Source organism: Erpetoichthys calabaricus, chromosome 5 (genome assembly GCF_900747795.2).
Source record: "Erpetoichthys calabaricus chromosome 5, fErpCal1.3, whole genome shotgun sequence".
NCBI lineage: Eukaryota > Metazoa > Chordata > Cladistia > Polypteriformes > Polypteridae > Erpetoichthys > Erpetoichthys calabaricus.
In genome coordinates this window covers 246,612,692-246,634,138 of record NC_041398.2, presented here as the reverse complement: position 1 = coordinate 246,634,138, position 21,447 = coordinate 246,612,692, and the positions used below count along the sequence as shown (strand labels likewise).

The following is a 21,447-nucleotide window of genomic DNA, read 5'->3' as shown; positions in this document are numbered from 1 at the left end:
GAAACAGTAAGCTTTATATTTTGTCAAACACAAGAACAAATTTAAAATGAAGGCTTACCTCTTGCTATCGATGTTGGGACTTTTTTTTTTATAACCTATTTTTTCTTAAGCAAGGAAATAATCTGCACCATAAAGCTGAAAGGTGATGCACTCATCTTTAGCACTGCTCTGTAGCATCTTTATATCTGCTACTTTGTGATATTATAACTTCCCACTTCATTCTATTCACATGCAGATCCATTTTTGAACCATGCAAGGTCAATCTGCTGCTTGATCTACACAAAAAGCAATGAAAGATTAGCTCTAATTTCAGTGCAAACGTAAAAAGCTAAAGGAAATGCATTTTCATTGTATTGCTTTGTTCTAAATACACCGTGAACACAAACTTCCCTATTCTTCAGGAACGGACTGTTCTTTTATTTAGTTTAATTGAATGAGGTATAGGGGTCAGAGTTACATCACAACTTAAGATTGGAGAACCACTTTATCTCGATATTCTCCCACTGGGAGCCGCCACCTGGAAAGATGTTTACTTGAAACTTCTCATTTCTTATAACACATGAATATAGGGAGTGAAATCCAAACCCTGGTTCACACTTTGTACAAAACGCTACAGAGCGGAACACCAGACCACTGCAACCCTGAATGGGATAATCAAGTTGAAAATGAACCAGTAGACTAATATCGAGCATTGTGTCTACATTTTGTGACAGGCTGAGCCATCAAAGCAATCATTTGTCAAAATGAACAAAATCCATCCACTCGCAAAGAACACAAACCTCTTAAAAAGTGGTTTTCATTTTTTTTTTAATTCGTCATATAACTTTAAAATAAGGTCTGGTTATGTTTGGCTTTAATCAAGTCCACATTAAGAAACCTGGCATTTCACAAACACATTACTTGATGACTTTTTCATAGGGGACAATATACACTGTGATTTAAGAAAACTGTCAGCAGGTTTATATTTAGTCTTTCCAAATTCAGAAATAAAAAAAAATAATCAAAAATGAAATGCACTTTGAAACCAGCTTGATAGTTTTTTTTTAAAAAATACTTTTGGATCTTCTTGGTCAAAGCATGTCGTGGACCCTAGGGGTCTCTACTTCTCCACACCCCACCCACACTTCTCACAGAGGAGCGGCCTCCCTGCTGGATGAAAGAGCCAACATTAATTGGGTATGTGGCCTACGAAAAAAGGCTTACATTTGAATATTAATATAGAAAGAAAAAGCTTGTAGAATTGCTGGTGTTACTTTTCTTTTTATTTTAATCATCCAGGAAAAAATAGTTGCCGCTCTTCTTTTGTTCCACATCCTGAAAGACAGAATAAGACACAATTCATTTAAACATTTTAAAAGACTTTGTTACATTATAAAATAAATACATATACATTATACACACACACATTTTATATATATATATTATATACATACACATACACACACAGTCATATGAAAAACTTTGGGACCCCCTCTTAATTCTTTGGATTTGTGTTTCTCATTGGCTGAACTTCCTTTTAATATCTGACATGCCTTATGGAAACGGTAGTATTTCAGCAGTGACATTAAGTTTATTGGATTAATAGAAAATATGCAATATGCATCATAATCCCGATATACTCAGCATCTCTCAGAGCTTAAACAAAAGGCACAGGCTCAAACTGATGTGTGGTTTTAAAATTGTGTTATACATTTAAGAAGTGTGGGTTTAACCACCACTAGAAACTGTAAACTGAAGTTTAGTGACTATGGTTGTGCTAATGCCACAAAGTATAGTTATAGTGTCTTTTTATAATCATTGCCATACTATTTTGCTCTATTACATGTACTAAATATAGTTACTACATTAATTTATGGTTTGTAATCAAACCATTCTGGCTGTTCTCTTATCTTTATGGGGTCAACCAGCTAACCTGGGTGAACCCAGAATTTGGTTGTTAAACCAGCATAGTGTGTCTTTTAAGACAGATCACATGCAGATATTTGTCTCATGTTAATTTTAAGCACATATTATACTCTAACAAATCTTCTGTGGAGAACAGGGTGTCCTTAGTAAGCAGACCGAGTTCAATACAAGGTTATGAAAACATGCAGACTATCCAAGCAGTGTTAAAAGTAAATCTGAAAAAGATATTAACACATTGCACTGTTGTTCTGTCACCGACAAACACACCCAAACTCACTCACACTGGGCTAATTCAGAGGCACCAATTCACCAAATCTGGACATTTCTGGGATATCAGAATAAGTTGAATGTCTTGGGGGAAAGCCTGTGTGAAAAAACAAATGCAACAAACTCCATACATGATGCATCTTGACCCAAAACATTAAGGCCACTCTTATTAATGATTACTTGTGTGGTGAACAAATATCTGATAATTTGAAACTTGCTGATATTAATGACTAACTGTCCTCCTGCAGCTCTGCCCATGTAGTAGCGAAACAGGACAAACTTTAAAAATCAATTAAGAAAAAGAAAAAAAAATCGAATTCTGGCCAAGTGGAAGGTCGGTACGCTCCAATGTCAAACGCGTGATCGTGTTCAGCTCTGATGGGAGAGCGTCCCCCACGTGGGGAGAAGAACACATGGCCGTGATATCTGTCAACCAGCAGCAACCCTCTAAAACACACGTAGCTCTGATCTCTCTCTCAAGAACGTCAAACGATACTCCTTAACAATCTGGAGATGATAATGTCTGCTGAACAAACAGGTATTGCTAGCTAAGCGGCTAGGCAGGGTATGCTACAACATGTGAGCAGAGGTGGGCCCACTCGAATGGAGGCTGGTGTGTGAGTAAGGAGAGCCCAGCACCCCCTTCCCCCGGCCTGCTGCCTCTCTCTCGGATTTGCGCAAATAAATTGGTACCACAAGCGAACTATGATACTTGGCATGATAAGAGAAGTCATAAAATCAACCGGAATGTTCAAGCAAATTGTAGAAAAAAATCCTGATCTAAATCCATTAAGTAGTTCTCTCATGAAAAACTGATAGATATGTCTATCTATATCTCTACAGTACATCCATAGAGAGATATCTCTACAGTACATCCATAGAGAGATAGATAGATAGATAGATAGATAGATAGAGATAGATAGATAGATAGATAGATAGATAGATAGATAGATAGATAGATAGAGAGATAGATAGATAGATAGAGAGATAGAGAGATAGAGAGATAGAGAGATAGATAGAGAGAGAGAGAGAGAGAGAGATAGAGAGATAGATAGATAGATAGATAGATAGATAGATAGATAGATAGATAGATAGATAGATAGATAGATAGATAGATAGATAGATAGATAGATAGATAGATAGATAGATAGATAGATAGATAGATAGATATGAAAGGCACTTTATAACAGACAGACAGACAGACTATGATGTAGGGCTAGATCACCATTAAAAGAACATCAGCCTGTTCCTATGCGGATCAAATGCCGTTTAGCTGACAAAATCTGTTGACAGGTCACCTGCTCCTAAAATATGATCTAACAGTATATGTTAGTGGTGTAACGTTAACCATGCCATGCAAGTAAGTCAGTTTAAGCTGTTTTCAAAGCAAAACAATCTTGTTTTTCGAGTAATGTCAATGTCAAGAAAAATAGACAATAATAAAATGTCACAGGTACAAAAACATACAAAAACAAGATTGCATTCCAGTGTGTGACTTGGACTGAAATTAAAATGGCACCTACAATGAGCATTTGTGGCAAAAACAGTTAGTATGACACTTTTGTTTTAAAATTGAATTTTGGAAATGTAACTGCTTAAATAATTAAAGAGAATCCCTCTGAGGTTTCCCAAATGATCCTTTTAAGGGAGTTCATGCTTCATTTGGTTAGCTGAGCTTACAAGGGTTCACCTAACTTCGTACATTGGATGTTCACCAATATTTTACTATTAGTTTATATTAAAAACAAAAAGAAAATCTCAAGCATGTATGCACGAATCTTGTTGGACAAGGAGATGCACATAATCTGTTGCTTACACTCAACTGTCAGACGGATGGTTGTGGTAGTCAGCTCTACTGAAATAGTTGCAGGTGGTGAGTCATTTTAAATCTTTCACATCTTGTAAAGCACTTTGGGCTCATTGGATGTATGAAAAGTGCTTTTTAAATAAATGTTGTCATGCACTCATTATACAGTCAAACTCTTTTTTAAACAGATACCTCTAACAAACATGCTAAAGATGCTTCATGACCAGTAACCTAACTTTATTTGAAGCACTAAACCACAGCTTTGAATGCCATGTCTGTACCTTGATAGAGTTCATCTTGTTAATCCTTGGCCTGAAGTTGTTTGGATCTCTTCTGAAAGTGATCTCGAGCTGCGCTAAGAACTTGTTCATTCCAGCAAGTAGCGTCTGGGGACTGAAGAACACAAAGGTCACAAATGCTTTTTAGGATCAGATCCACAACTTCGATATATTTCTGTAGCGCAATCATTCACTATATGCATGCACAGATGATGAAATCATAATTTAAAAATCATTCAACTAATTCTTCAAGTACTAATAAATCAAAAAGACACAGATTATGCAAAGTAGTTAACAATAAATCACAAATTACAAATTATGCAAAGATAAAACAAAACTCCAGGGATCCACTTTGTTACAAAAAAATGAAACCCTTGGCCAATTAAGAAAGTTGGCCAAACGGTATCTTCCAGGGACACTTCCCACTCAGAAGACAAGCATTTGATCTGATGTGTGTGAAGACAAATGGCAAAATCCACTCTGAATGAATTTTCAAGCACTTTACTGTGGACTGTTATGCCTTGTAGCAGGAAGAAAACCATTTTACTTCAGAGTGGCCGTCACTATGGTAGTAATGCCTTAAAGAGCTCATGGTACACACAAAGACTGGCAAATGTACTCACGTGTTGGCTATTGTACTCTGAGAGGGAATCCCATCAAATACAATAACTCTGTCTGCTAGGTAAGTGGCCATGATAAAATCATGCTCCACAACAAAGGCAGTCTTCTTAGCATGAAGGATAAAACTGGAAAACATACAAATAAAAATCTTAAGAAAATAAATTTTAGCCTACAAGTAGATAATGAACACATGCCAGCCAATATTTGAAAAAGAAACGAAAATGAAATGCCCACCAAGTAAATGAAAATGTGAACACATGGTCATAATGTGACAGTTAGGAACTTTAAAACATACAACAGTATTTTCAGGTTAAATTTATTTAGCAGCTTGACAATTTGGACATTTTTCATATAGTTTGCCATTGTACAGTATTGTTCAACACTGGCTTGTATTATAGAATAAACCCTTTTTTAAAATCTCTGTGAAAACATGAGATTCAAAATATTTTTTAGGCCAGGTTTATATTTCACACAACGCGACGCATGCTCCAGCGGACGCTCCTGCTATGCAAGCGTTGTAATGCTTATACTTGTGCACGTACTTTACGTAAATCTGGAAGAATCCACCAGGTGACAGTGTAAGATATTATCACGGTGAGCACAGGTTCGGCTTCGCTGTGTTGTGAACTGCCTGGAACACCCGTTAAATTCCGATGACACCTTGTTGCAATATCTCTGAAAAGGATGTTTAATGATTAAATCCATCAATTCAGGGATGTGTCCATTCCAGCAAGCATTGGGCACGAGGCAGAAACAATCCCTAGACGGGGCATCAGCTCATCCCAAGATGAAAACAAGCACTCACATACACACTGGCGTCATTTTAGTGTCACCAAATCTACATATCTTTGGAAGGAAAGCGGAGCTCACTGTAGAAACTCAGCAGGAAAACATGCAATCTCTAGACAGGGAATACCAGGGTCGTGACTCCCTGCGAGACAGCAGTGCTACCGCTCTGCCACTGTGTCACCCCATGTGTGTAATTATTAACAGTATTCATTATTTAAAGGAAATTAACGATTTATCTGTAAAATGTAACATACATACTTTAACGCATTTCATCATGAAAGTGATATCAAGTATAAATCTGAGGATTCTAAATTTGCGGAGAGTTGGAATATCGTACATTTAACGTGTTCTGTGTGGTGATCTATTGCTGCTGTCAGGTCAGGAGGAAGCCCCAGGAAAAAAAAGACGGCACAAAAGGTGGTATGTGAGACTTTTAAAATGAATCGTGTCATTACGATCGGAAATATACGACGCTTGAATGTAAAAGCACCACGAATGCATCTGTATGTCGGCATTTTGCTTCACCACATCGAACCTTCATCAAACATCGAAGCGCACACATCGATCCTACTAGGATCCGCATAGCGGCTTTCAGTCACATGTAGATAGTAAACAGAGACTCTGACGTCACATTCCAACTTTGATCACACTGCGCCCCCCAACGTTTTGCTGGTACTGCAACTCGCGCACACGCGTTGCGTTAATTTCTGAGGACCTGCTCATAGGACGCGTCAAGTGAACGCTGGGAACGCACGGCAGCCATGATGCATACGCGCACTTGTTCTGAGCGTGAAGTATAAATGAGCCCTTAGTCATCACTACAGAACACAACATGGAGTAAGTAACATAAAAAAAAATATTTTTGGATGGAGTATGTCTTTAAGGGTTCAATGTTCTGCTATTATTGTAATACATTTGTAAGTGAAACAAGAATACATTTACATTCGGAACTTCTTGAAACTTGAAATATCACAAGGAGCAGAGTTGAGCCTGGTGCCCTGCCACTGCTGAGAATGGCAGTTTGTCTGAAGTGCTTATAAAGCATTATTTAGAAGTTTGCAAAAAAGATTAAAAGTCTATCCCCCAACAACTAAAATGTTGTAATTATCTTCATGCACTAGGCCAGGGGTGGCAAACTCCAGTCCTGGATGGCCGCAGTGGCTGCAGGTTTTCATTCTGACCCTTTTCCTAATCAGTGACCAGTCTTCAGTGCTAATTAACTTCTTTTTTCCCTTCATTTTAATAGCCCTGTTTTTAAGGATTCCGTGCTCTGAATTAATTATTTTCTTCATTAAATGACAGCCAAACAGAAATCAAATGTGAAACAAGTCAACAGTTGACCAGCTAAAGTGGGGCTTCAAACTCCAACCAGTTTCTTAATGAGAAGCCAATTCTTGCTGTTAATTAAACTCGTTATTTAATTCTATGGCTTGTTGCTGTTCTCATTCTGACACAGCAGACATTTCCATAGCTGTTGATTTTCTATTTTTTTCTAAGAACATTGTCAAAATGTTTTGGGGACCTGAGAGATCAACTTTACTGAGACCTTCACCTTTCTTTATTTTCAGATATTGTGTGATGGGCACGGTTGAGCTGGTCATGTGGCACCTTGTTTTGTGTCTCGTTATTGTTTGGCAGCTAATTAAAGAAAAAGAAACAACTAAGGGGCCTGAGTCAAGTTAATTAAAATTAAGGCAAAAGAAGCTAATTAGCGGCAAAAACTAATGAAGATGGTTAGAATGAAAACCTGCAGCCACTGCAGCACTCCAGGGGCCTCATGTATAACGCCGTGCGTAGAACTCACACTATAACATGGCGTAAGCACAAAAGCGGGATTGTGCGTACGCACAGAAAAATCCAGATGCAGGAATCTGTGCGCACGCATACTTTCACGTTCTTCCACTACATAAATCCCGATTTGCGTGAAAAGTAACGCACGTGCACACGCCTTCTGTCCCGCCCCAACTCCTCCCAGAATTACGCCTCTTTGAATATGCAAATCAATATAAATAGCCTTATGTGAAAAGACAATGGGAAAAGCACAGGGGAAAATATAAGAATTTCAGCGAATACCAAGTGGAGGCAAAGGAAAAACCTACTATTTGTTGGTTTAAACAGTGGTATAATCAACAAAAGAAAGTTGATCGAGTGACAGAGTGTCGGAAAAACTCGAAAGATCAAATTCACAAAGTCGCACAGTGCCCGAAATAAAAAAGAAATCACATATCAAAGTCGCTGTGAAAAGGCGAGTTGTAGCCCACCGTCTGAGTGTCATATGAAAGCGTATTAGGGTACAAACAAAAAACATAGGCACACAGTGGGAAAAAAGCACGAAATGTCAACTTTAATCTCGAAATTTCCACTTTAATCATGTAGTTTATTTTGCCATTAAAGTAGAACATTATAAACTTCATCTTAAAATCGTTTATTTTACTAGTTTCTCAAGTAGCACGTTAAATGCTTTTTTCTGTGTTTGATCTTCTATGTGCTCTGTGTGTGTGAATCACTACGTGCTTCCGTTCTTTCTCTTTCTCCGACAGGACACAGAATGCATTACATTCGAGATATTACAGCTCTCTGAATAATTAAAATACTGAGATGTATACGTGATATCATTTTCATGATGATCGGAATGAAAGCATGTTATTAAACATGGGAACACGGTGGCGCAGTGATTGTTCATAGCTCACGCAAGAGGCTTGCTGCACCATGTGTGATCTTCGATGAAATTATTTATTACAGAAGTACTGTCTCTTTCAAACGTACTAACCTCCAATTCCTGTCCATACTTTTCTTTCTCCAATCGCCACACAATCAGCTCTGTAATAGACGTTAAGCCATTTGTAAGCTTAGAACGCCGATTCTTCAAAACTTTTAAGGAACATTGAAATATCTTCGTAGTACATGTTTAATTATTCTATTCATCTATCCTTCCAGTGTCGCGTCAGCACCAGCAAGAATACAGCGCAAGGCAGGAGCTATCCTTGAACTGGCTATACGCTGCGGCACCGTGTCCTCACACGTTTAATTATTAGCAATACAGATTATTTAAATGAAGTTAAAGTTTTATCTGTATACTATAAGCAACACATTTTGCTGCATTTCATCTTAAAAATGATATTGCCATCATACGCGCTTTATACAGTAGCGCAGGTTGTGCAATATTATAACTGTAGTGCAAGTTTACAGTGAGGTGATTGAGTGCGTTTATAGTTCTTGGGATGAAACTGTTTCTGAAACGCGAGGTCCGTACAGGAAAGGCTTTGACGCTTTTTGACGTGGTTGAGGTAGTGTGTACTTGAAACTGTATACCGATAATTCTCTTTCCGATCATCTGCTGCTGTGATTCACACTCAGATACAGTGATATAAATACTCCGAGTGGTGCAGTGAGAGTAATATGGAAAAAGATGATCCGCAGTGGCAACCCTTAACGGGAGCAGCAAAAAGAAGAACAAGATGCAGTGAGCGTAACAACGCTAAAGCAGTTATGGTATTTGGAATACTATGGCTATTCCCTGGCCCATTATACTGCAGCAGGTTAATTACAATCAGATGCATTACACTAATAAACAATATGCAGTTAATTTCAGTGTATTTATAAAGCCGCGTCAGGAATGTGGAGCTAAGAAAGAAAGGATGAGCACACAGGAACAGTAGTTTGACCATTCTGTGGACCATTATATTGTTACAGGTTAATTACAATCAGATGCATTAAATTTATGAACGATATGCGGTTAATTTCAGTGTATTTGATAAAGCCGCCGCCGTGGATGTGGATCTAAGAAAGGGTGACCACACAGGAACAGTAGCACTGCTTTGACACTGGGTGCCGCCAGTCTGCAAAACCGGGCGGATAAATTGCGTACGCCAAGGTATGAGTTACCGTGGAAATGTGCGTGGCTTTACGCCAAGTTTAGGTTTTATACATCGCGATTTGAGCGTGGAAAGGTTCGTACGCAACATTTCTGTGCGTACGCACCGTTTATACATGAGGCCCCAGGACTGCAGTTTGCCACTCCTGCACTAGGTTATCCATTTTAACTCGCTACTAACACCACCAAGGCTTGTTTAACAAAAGACAGGCAGAAATATATGAAAGGTGCTACACAACAGCTGGGTAATGTACGTATTACATAAAAGGATGTACAAAGCACAAGAGATGATGAGATTATTATGTGCCTCTCATACCCACCTAGAACACTACAGACTTCTAAGCATAAAACTAAGTATGCGAAAGAATTAGTTAGTGAACAACTTGTTACCAAATGGCTTCTAATTCTGTCTTGATATTCCAACAGTTTCAATCTAAACTTGGCAGAATACTAATGTGGTGCCCCACGCAATGACACCATTGCACAGATTCAGAATGTGAGTATATGAAGCCACAACCAAGGGACCAGGGGATGGGAAGAATTAAGACACGGACACAGTGGTAGAGCTGCTGCCTCACAGTAAGGAGACCAGGGTTTGCATCTTTCATCCTCCCAGAGTCTTTGTGGGTTTGCTTTGGGTGCTCTGGTTTCCTCCCACAGTCCAAAACCATGCAGGTAAGATGGATAGGCAATACTAAATTGGTTGCAGTGTGCGGGTGTGTGTCTGTTTGTTTGTGTGTTCTCCCTGTGATGGAGAAGGTCTGTTCCCACCTTGCACCCTATGCTAGCTAGGATATACTCCAGCACCCCCCACAACCCTCTTGAAGATTAAGTGGGTCAGAAAATGACTGACTGACAATGATAACTGCTCAAATATGACATTTGTAGTTTATTACATATGTCCCAGAACTACCTATATACTCACAAATAAAGTTCTCCCACATATAAGTCAGGACTTGATTTTACCGTGTAATTTCCGGTATTTTATAATGTTGGTCGTATAAGTCGAATGCAGAAAACTCCCTCTATTGGTCCAAGAGATTACGACATGCTAACGCCCATCTGAGAGAGTAACCACAGAATACACTGCCTTTATTTTTTTTCTATGTATTGTGCCTATGTGACCACAAGATAATACCTGAACTATTCTGAAGCAACGTTTGAACTGATTTGTGGTTTTTTGTATCTCACACCCTCATACACCTTTATCATGAGAGCATCCCAAAGTCAAAAAGTCAAAGTGAACTTTATTATTTATCCCTTAATAACGATGGAGTGTTATATCAGAAGAAAATATGAAGCTGGTCGTTCAAGTAGCAAAAGAAATTGGTAACTGCGCTGCTGCAAGAAAATTCAATGTGTCTGAGAAACTGGTGCGAGATTAGAGGAGGCAAGAAGATGTTAAAATTTAAGTGTTGCATTTCTGAACGGGCGTATAAGTCGGGGTCTGATTTTATGATCAATTTTTCAGGTTTCAAGACCCGACTTATACATGAGTACCGTATTTCCCCAACGATAAGCCGCTCCACATTATAGGCCGCAGAAAATGCTCATTAATGTTTTAAAACTAAGATAAACTGTCCCATGCTATTACCGCGACGTTACTGAATTTACCAATCTGAAGTAAAAGCATCTAATTTGGCATGCCCCTGTAGGCCTTTGCAACTCTATAGTGACATTATAGTTGAGCATGAACAATTAAATTGATAAAATTTTGCACTCAGAGATATCATGTCGCAACGCAAGTCCTACACTGCAGAATTTAAGCTCCAGGTCATTGCTTTCGCAAAAGAAAACGGCAATCGTGCAGCTGGACGCCACTTTGAAGTAGATGACAAACAACTGAGAAATTGGCGGAAAGATGAGGAAGCTTTGCACGCGCTTCCGCCACGTAGGAGTGGAAGGCGTACAAGAAAAGCAAATTGTCCAAACTTAGAGAAGCGAATTAAAGAATGGGTTTTCATGCAGTGTGAGAACAATCGGATAGTTTCTACAATAGCCATCAAAATGAAGGCATGAGGAATGGCGACTGAAATGTTTATAGGCCGCCCCATTTAAGGAAGCCGCACCCAATACGCAGGTTTGTAAAATTAATGTATAAGCCGCGGCCTATGGCTGGGGAAATATGGTATATATTGTATGTCTTGCAAACATTTATATTTCAATGCAAGAACACAAAGTAACTGCAGGTGCTATATACAATAATTACAGTAGCTCCAAAGTGAAAATGAGTAAAACAAAAAAGATTTTTCTTCCTTCATCTTCTTACACAGACAAGTTCACGAGGAACAGGTAGTAAAATAATCAAAACCAAAAGCACCAACAGTCACAAATTTGCCTCCACCCAAAATACAGGGTATGTATAACTGGAAGTAGATCTGTTCATATTACCAAGGTTTCTTAAACTATGGGTCATAGGTTGCTGCCACTGGGTCACAAGTCAGTGTTGTATTTAATGGGAATGGGTGGTTTGCAAAGTGTGTCGTCGTTGAATTCAAATGCACTCTGATGATTGGCGTCACTTCTCCAGAGGAATGCACTCTGGCAATAGGCAGCGATTCTCGAAGGGAGAAAGCTTGGACCATCAGTGTCAATTCTTTAAGAGTTTATGATGAAGTTATGATGATCGTCCATGATAATTCAAGGGGGACAAACCCCACCCTGGTCAGAGAATTTAGCGAAGATTGTGCCTCTAAGATTCTAAGAAGTAGGTTGCAACAAGAAAAGTTTGAGAACCCCTGCTATTAAAAAATACAAAATTCAGCACTCTGCTCTACCAGCTATGACGTTTACAAGTCCGAACGCAGGTCAAAAGATGGCACCCAGCGGTCTGGACTACACTTATATGGTTAGCCCTTCAATCGAGTCAATCACTATGCACATCTTCCATGTACCAAGTGACGATGAATAGCACACCATGCATCAACTTTGGCTCAAGTGTAGTTTCACTATTTCTATCTTCAAACTGCAAGAGGACGTTTGCAATCCTGTTCACGCCACAAAAAAGTTGTGTGGTGAGCTTTGACCTGCTTTCACTTTGTCTTTCCAACGTATTTCTTTACACACATTTCTGCCGGCAACCTTTCAAATCAAGTGTTCTGTTCATTTCCACCTTTTTATGCTTTAACTTCATGCTCTGCTTTTTCCTCCAGCAACAGTGCCTTGGTGATATGCCAGCTTAGATCACACGCCTTGTCATCAGTTGGTTAGAGCCCAGAGTTGACCCCTGACATGTAAGCCTCCAAGTTAGTTAAGGACTCATGGGGAGACACTAAACACCACTGCAACTTGCCCCACCGTCATGCCATTTCTGTTTCTGAATTGACAGGCAAATAACGTTTATCACTATAAATATAAAAGCTATAAATAGTGTCACACACGTGCAACTAGGAGGGAGCCGAGTGGACCAAGTGGAGGTAATTACCCGCCAGGCCAGGGGGTGGTGGGGGGCACTAAACCTACCTTTGTTATCTCTGCAGGCCAAATCCGGGAAAACCTGCCTGATTCAACGTCACTGCCAGTTCCGGCGCCCAGACTGACGTCACTGCCAGTTCCTCTTTCGGCTTATAAAGCCACCATCTTTTCCTAATGAGATCAGTTCAGTTTTGGAACTCAACCGATGCACATCATTGCTATTCTCTTTGTCCTTTTGCAGCCAGGGAAAATATACCAGTGGCTGCCCCAAACCTTTTTTGTGTGTTGAGACTACTTCTTTTACAATAGCTATACGGATCTTTACTTTTAACATGTAAACTTTGCACTTTTTAAGTAAACATCACAATTCACAAAGAAAATGTGAAATTTTAATGGAACACTTTTTTCATGCAAACAGCATCACAATTACTGCAACACTGATCGTTTTACACACTGCCAATGAACTGTAAAAACTATTAAAAAAAACTACTGCAACAATCAATTATTATATGTGCAAGGTGCAACTGAGCCATTGATGAAATTCAGTACATCACCAAGCCAACTGCGCTTGAACTGGCTGCACGCAAGCACACAGAGGTAAGCGCTGATGCTGGCAGGCTAGTCTAGTGCAGTGGCTGAATCCCAGGGACAGTGATGCTGCAGTTCTGCTGGGGCCGGCAGTGATCGTGAGCTGGCTGCTCAACGAATATACGGCACTGACTGATCGACTCCGGCGTGCTGGCAAATTGCTCTGGGAAGCAACTATAGCTGGTTAAAGTGTTCAATGAATATATGTTGCTGAATATACTCGGCTGGAAAACTGCTCTTGGAAACAACTTTAGCTGGTTGCGGAGTTCAATGAATATTCGTTGCCGAATATACTCGGCTCCGGCGTGCTGGCAAATTGCATTGGGAACCGACTACAGTCAGTTCCGGTGGTTTAAGAGTTAAATTGACTCGAATGCGACTACCACAACTACATGCTGTCACCTGTAACATGGAAGTGTTTCTTTTTTTTTCCTTTAACCTCAGATTTAACATACAGGTCTGGTCAATAACAATAACAAAAGTATGCTTACCGTTTGATGACTCTGGCAGCCATGAGACGCTGCTCAGAATCCAAATATGCAGAAGGCTCATCAATTAAATAGACATCAGCTGGTTTACCCAGACAGAGAGCCAGAGCAACACGCTGCAATTCACCTCCAGAAAGATTCTGAACCTATAAAGAATATTTTTAAAAAGACTTTCAATTTAAAGGTGTCTATGGCAGGAGAGGGTACTGCATGTTCATGGGTTCATCAGTTGAAATAAAAATAAATCAGCAGTCACCAGGATCCACCGCTACTGTAAGTGCAGCATAAAAAACAATTACCAATGAGGAAACCATTATGTGTAAAGAACAAGGAACGTAAACTGTAGACATTCTCTTCTGCAAGCTGGCTCATACATACAGTACAACACACTTACATCTTGATCAATGATGCTTTCAATCTGCAGTGGTTTCATAACATCAGTTGCAAACTGTGGGTGAGTGTATGCATCTCTGATCTTCTCGTGGAGAAGCTGTCGCACACTTCCCTGCAAAGAAAAAGAGAAACCACAACACCATCAGAAAAACAAACACTCCATGATGCTTACTGTACATTTGGAAAATGTGGAGCTGCAGGCTTTCTTACTTTAAACTTTGGGCTGATCTTCTGTGGTTTATAGCTGACATTGAGGACTGGAACCTCTCCTACAAACAGAAGTGGGGAATAAAAAAATATCAGTCACGTGCTCACACAATGTCTGATGTGCAAATGTCAAGATAACCACAGGACACAGAGGCTGTAAACTTTCAAAATGCTACACACAAAGGCAAGTTATTTAAATAAGGATGGCATCAACCAACTCAAATCGCAACAATTCGTGGCAGTATTTAGATTATGGTTGCAAAAGTATTAATAGCTAGTTGTTCCAAGATTTTTTTTTCCATAGTTTGCGCCAAATTGCTAGTTTTATTATAAATGAAAAAGCTTTTTTTCTTACATAATACTTCTTAACAATAGTACAAGCAGGAGTGCCACGATACAGAACTGTACTGATGTGCTCCTCTTTTCAGCCTCACATTGTACTGGCCATTCAGGAACACCACAACTAACGGAACATTATGAACGTGTATTTTATAACATTTCAATCCAAATGCAAAACCAGCATGTAATTTTTTTTCAAGTGAAAAGATTATCTGCTCAAGTTTTGTAACACTGAAAGCCAAATGTAATGAAATATCCTTTCAACATACTAAAACAGGTTCCACCTTACAGTACTATTTTCTACAGAATACACCTATGAGCTAAGTCATTCATGACTTCACAAAACTCACTTTTGCAATTTCCTATTCAATGGACAGAACTGCAGGACGGTTCAGTCTTTTTTGGTACATTGATATGCACAAGTAAGAAATTTCTCATGGATTTCAGTCAGCCACAGTGGAATAACTGAAATCTGGCTGAGGTTGGGGGGGCCACTTTTACCCTGTGGCAGGCACGGAGACATTTAGAAGCAGGAGCCAATTTCTATAATGGCCCACTCTGTTGAAACTGTGGACGCTGAAGTCGAGAACAACAGAAGGCAAAAACACCAATTTCAAACAAAAAGCAATTTCTTTATTCTTGGTGCGAACAGAGGCTGCCCGCCTGCCAGCTCAAGTTGCTACTGACAGGTCAGATCAGACAACCCGCTCATAAAAGGAAGTTAGCTCAGTTTTATACCAGTCTGTTTACTAAACAAAAAGAGGAAGTATATCAGTTCAATTTGAGGTCACACAGAGTTTGCAAGTAGCTTAAGATGACCCATTAAATCAGTACGTGCAGAAGTACACGGTAGTCAGCATGCACAAAGTCCCAGGTTCCCCATCAAAATTAGGCTATGCAATTCGGCTACGGCTAGAGTTTTACAGAGAGAGCACTTTGCAAAACATGTACTTCCCTATTCTTCTGCACCATCAGGGTTACAAAAACTTCAACGGCTATGTGGCAGTTACAATTTAAGAATCTTTTCTCAGCTTATAAAAGGATTAATGTTATACTGTCAGTTAATGCACAGCACATTCTTATTATACCTTACATTTCAGTTAATAATGTTTTTTCTTTCTTAAAGTCATGATGCATTCCCACCTTCTGTAACCACATGCAGTTGTCACCACCACTTTTGCCGATATTGCTATTGATGGTGCTGTTACAAAAACAATGAATTTCTGCACAGATTGTCCTAGGCCCCCTACAAGCCCAGTCCTGGGATAAGTGCACTCATTATATCCCTTAGTTGGCTCCCCTTATTAAAATTTCATCAGTCAAAACAATGCATAGAAACATGTATGGTTAGTAACTTTAAGGTCAATTGTAACATTTTCAGGGCAGTTGTTGACATCAAAGGGTAGAAGGCTGTCAGCACCGTCAAGAATCAAGAAGTTTGATTGTGACTGTCACATATTGCAAGCTTTTTTTTTTTTTTTTTTTTTTAAATAAAATGGCATTAAGTACAGGCTGTCAATATTATCAAAAGATAAATCCTGCATATTGTTGAGGACTCATATCCTGCCCTGTCTAAGGAGGACTTTGAGCTGGTAGTGATATTTAGTATTGTGCTGGTCTCGCCACAACCGTCTGATAGAACATCTGCAGCATCTTACTGGAAATGTTGAAGGACGCCAGCCTTCTAAGGAAGTATAGTCGGCTCTGTCCTTTCTTACATAGAGCATCAGCATTGGCAGTCCAGTCCAATTTATCATCCAGCTGCACTCCCAGGTATTTATAGGTCTGCATCCACTGAACACGATCATCTCCAGACAGAGGAGCAGCTTCAGCGACAGACTGCTGTCACTGTCCTGCTCCACTGACAGACTGAGGAGATCGTTCCTCCCCCACACTATGTGACTCTTCAATACCACCTGGGGGGGGTAAACGTTAACATTATTCAAAGTTATTGTCTGTCTGTATACCTGTATTGTTATCACTCTTTAATTTAATATTGTTTATTAGTATGCTGATGCTGGAGTGTGTGAATTTCTGCTCGGAATTAATAAAGTATCTATCTATCTATCTATCTAAGGACAAGACGGATCACCACTAGATTGTTGTGTTTTTATTTCAGGTGATCCCACATAACTCATTTTTGACAGATCTTACAAGACACCAACTTCTTATTAGATTGAATGACACCACACTTTTGAGTTCTTCAACCCTCCATAGAATTTACATCCCTCGTTCCCACCATATATCAAAATGTGATTAATGGTAGTCTTGAAATACCTAACAAGGAAACTAGCTGATAATGGATGATGAAAACAGTTGCCGATAAATATTATCATCAATGACACTGGTTAGGTGTTGCGCCTATAAATTGTGATTGCTCCATCTTAAAGCTTCATTCAAAGAGACAATAAGAAATGGCAGATATTTGAGAGGGAAACAGTAGGCATTGCACAGGAAAACGCATCTTGATACAAACATAATTTCTTTTTGAGCGTGTACCACAATCCAGCTCTCCAGCAGACTGGAGACAAGATGACCGGCTGGGGGAACTCATGCAGAAGTTTACCTCCTTCATCAGGCTTAAGTCTTCCTGCGAGCATCCTGATGAATGTCGTCTTGCCAGTTCCTGAAAGAGTGAAAACATTTTATAAATTAGGAATAAGTGTGCCAACGTCAGTCAACTTAACTTTTGGAAGAGCGACTTTCAAATTTAACAATAACAACAATTACAAAGTGGGGAAAGATCAATCAAATATTCCAATACAATGAAACCTTATCTAAAAAGCTAAATACTTCTGAGGAATAACCTAATGCATGGCACTGTACAGCACTGTCATTCGTGGTATGGAGGATGCAAATATTTCTGACAGCTACAAGATTTACAAAAGCAGCTGCACAGGTCTCATTCTATTAACATAAATCTTATCCACAAGTCTCCTGCAAATTGCACACAAATGTTAAGGAGGAGACAGCAACTTGAATAACCTTGTGATTAACTTTACCGATGTTCCAAGTAGGGCTACATAATTAATCATTTATAAATCACAATTAACAATTATGGCAGCCTCGATATACAAATTGTTGAAAGTTGACGATTACTGCATTTCATGTAGTACTCCTGATCTCTCAGAAAATGAGCTGTCCGAGTGACAAACTGAGATAAACAGCAAAGGAGTGTTGTAATGCAGCACAGAAACATTCAATAAGCACGAGGGTACTGGCAAATCAGAGGCACTGACATCATAAGACTAACTGTGCACTATACAATAGACGCATTTTTAGATGTCTGATCCCAAACAACATCTTTTAAAAACTCTGAATATATTTTTTTTTTGCTTTACGGCAGTTTCCAGAACAGCTGTGAAGTATAATTAACTAGACGCCCCCCACGGTTCCGTCCGTGTAATAGTGAAACAGGACAGAGAGGAGGGCCCTGCCTGGCCCCCTACTCCTGACAACACACTTCCTCCTCCCCTCGGCCCGCAGCCTCTGTCTCGGATTAGCACAAATACATCACTCCTGCAAGTGAACTATGATTCTTAGTGCAATGAGAGAAGTCGCAAAATCAACCGGAATGTTCAAGCAATTCTAGAAAAAAAGCCCAATCTAAATCCGTTAAGTACACCTGTCATTCGCTAGCTAAGCAGATGTAAGATACGCCCCGTGGCTGATGCGCTAGTCAGGAGGGCTCCGGTGCGTCTTTCTCCAATTCGCGCAAATAAGTCTGTACCACAAGCAAACTATGATACTTGACATGATGAGAGAGGTCGCAAAATCAACCAGAATGAATAGAAAAAAACCCGATCTAAATCCATTAAGTAGTTCTCTCTGTTGAAATTATATTATATATATACAGTGGTGTGAAAAACTATTTGCCCCCTTCCTGATTTCTTATTCTTTTGTATGTTTGTCACACAAAATGTTTCTGATCATCAAACACATTTAACCATTAGTCAAATATAACACAAGTAAACACAAAATGCAGTTTGTAAATGGTGGTTTTTATTATTTAGGGAGAAAAAAAAATCCAAACCTACATGGCCCTGTGTGAAAAAGTAATTGCCCCCTGAACCTAATAACTGGTTGGGCCACCCTTAGCAGCAATAACTGCAATCAAGCGTTTGCGATAACTTGCAATGAGTCTTTTACAGCGCTCTGGAGGAATTTTGGCCCACTCATCTTTGCAAAATTGTTGTAATTCAGCTTTATTTGAGGGTTTTCTAGCATGAACCGCCTTTTTAAGGTCATGCCATAGCATCTCAATTGGATTCAGGTCAGGACTTTGACTAGGCCACTCCAAAGTCTTCATTTTGTTTTTCTTCAGCCATTCAGAGGTGGATTTGCTGGTGTGTTTTGGGTCATTGTCCTGTTGCAGCACCCAAGATCGCTTCAGCTTGAGTTGACGAACAGATGGCCGGACATTCTCCTTCAGGATTTTTTGGTAGACAGTAGAATTCATGGTTCCATCTATCACAGCAAGCCTTCCAGGTCCTGAAGCAGCAAAACAACCCCAGACCATCACACTACCACCACCATATTTTACTGTTGGTATGATGTTCTTTTTCTGAAATGCTGTGTTCCTTTTACGCCAGATGTAACGGGACATTTGCCTTCCAAAAAGTTCAACTTTTGACTCATCAGTCCACAAGGTATTTTCCCAAAAGTCTTGGCAATCATTGAGATGTTTCTTAGCAAAATTGAGACGAGCCCTAATGTTCTTTTTGCTTAACAGTGGTTTGCGTCTTGGAAATCTGCCATGCAGGCCGTTTTTGCCCAGTCTCTTTCTTATGGTGGAGTCGTGAACACTGACCTTAATTGAGGCAAGTGAGGCCTGCAGTTCTTTAGACGTTGTCCTGGGGTCTTTTGTGACCTCTCGGATGAGTCGTCTCTGCGCTCTTGGGGTAATTTTGGTCGGCCGGCCACTCCTGGGAAGGTTCACCACTGTTCCATGTTTTTGCCATTTGTGGATAATGGCTCTCACTGTGGTTCGCTGGAGTCCCAAAGCTTTAGAAATGGCTTTATAACCTTTACCAGACTGATAGATCTCAATTACTTCTGTTCTCATTTGTTCCTGAATTTCTTTGGATCTTGGCATGATGTCTAGCTTTTGAGGTGCTTTTGGTCTACTTCTCTGTGTCAGGCAGCTCCTATTTAAGTGATTTCTTGATTGAAACTGGTGTGGCAGTAATCAGGCCTGGGGGTGGCTACGGAAATTGAACTCAGGTGTGATACACCACAGTTAGGTTATTTTTTAACAAGGGGGCAATTACTTTTTCACACAGGGCCATGTAGGTTTGGATTTTTTTTCTCCCTAAATAATAAATACCATCATTTAAAAACTGCATTTTGTGTTTACTTGTGTTATATTTGACTAATGGTTAAACGTGTTTGATGATCAGAAACATTTTGTGTGACAAACATGCAAAAGAATAAGAAATCAGGAAGGGGGCAAATAGTTTTTCACACCACTGTATTATATATATATATATATATATATATATATATATATATATATACATACATACATACATACATACATATACATACATACATACACACACACACACACACACATACACATATAAATACACACACACACACACACAGAGTACAGTTTTATTATTACTATACATTTTCTGTTGCAGGATATATGGCATATAGCATTTTTTTTTACTTACAGAACCTATGAAATGCGCACTAAGCGTATGTTTCCTTGTTTTGTTGCTAAATGCCATTCAGTTTTTAGAAATACTATATGACATCAATATAAAGATCAAATTCAAATCTGAAATCATTTGCTGCTTATTCCCCATAACACTAACCTGTTCAATTACAAATGAAGGACATGATAATATTCTTTTGTTCTGGACAATATACAATCATAAGGGGCAGATGCCACTTTTAATATGGCAGAAGCAGAAGTGCATGAATATGAAAATGTGTACTGGTGAGAAGAGACCAACTCACCTGCATGGTTGGCAAGACACACCAATAACTCATTTAGGAATTTCTCTAAAGTTCCAAACCTTATTAACAATGCATATACTTAGAACTACTCTTAAACAGGTTTAGGAACTGATCTTAAAACAAATCACTGCCACATTTAGACTGAAAAACTATGAATATTACAATAACACTTACCATTCTCCCCCAGCATGACCATTATTTCAGAGTCTGTGAACTCTCCTTCCACAATCTCCAAGACGAAGTCTCCCAGCTGCTTTTTCATCCGTGGGTATTGGTACCTACACATCTTTTTAACTTCCTCTTCATTTGCAGTTTCTGCTACCTTAAAAACTAACGATGTTTCCCTAAACCTCAAATTTTCTGTTGGGACGTAGCCATCAAGGAAAATGTTAATACCTATAAGGAAAAACAGGCAAACAGTTGTTATATCCGATTTACAGAGAATGTGTTTGTCACTAAAACAAATATTAGATAACCAAGAACAAGATTCCAGAAAAACTGAAACACTTT

General features: G+C 39.3%; 1 protein-coding gene across 2 annotated transcripts in view; it reads right to left on the bottom strand.

Moving 5' to 3' along the window:
* Positions 1-398: 398 nt before the first annotated feature.
* abce1 (ATP-binding cassette, sub-family E (OABP), member 1) overlaps positions 399-21,447 on the bottom strand; it is a 69,344-nt gene continuing 48,295 nt past the window's right edge. For both annotated transcript variants that reach the window (XM_028802731.2, XM_051928164.1), the window contains exons 11-18: positions 21,112-21,333; positions 17,537-17,596; positions 14,635-14,693; positions 14,426-14,536; positions 14,035-14,177; positions 4,881-5,003; positions 4,261-4,372; positions 399-1,314 (exon numbers count right to left, since the gene is read on the bottom strand). In XM_028802731.2, the coding sequence (XP_028658564.1) occupies positions 1,267-1,314; positions 4,261-4,372; positions 4,881-5,003; positions 14,035-14,177; positions 14,426-14,536; positions 14,635-14,693; positions 17,537-17,596; positions 21,112-21,333 (878 nt within the window). In that variant the 3' untranslated portion in view covers positions 399-1,266. The remainder of the gene's footprint in view (positions 1,315-4,260; positions 4,373-4,880; positions 5,004-14,034; positions 14,178-14,425; positions 14,537-14,634; positions 14,694-17,536; positions 17,597-21,111; positions 21,334-21,447) is intronic.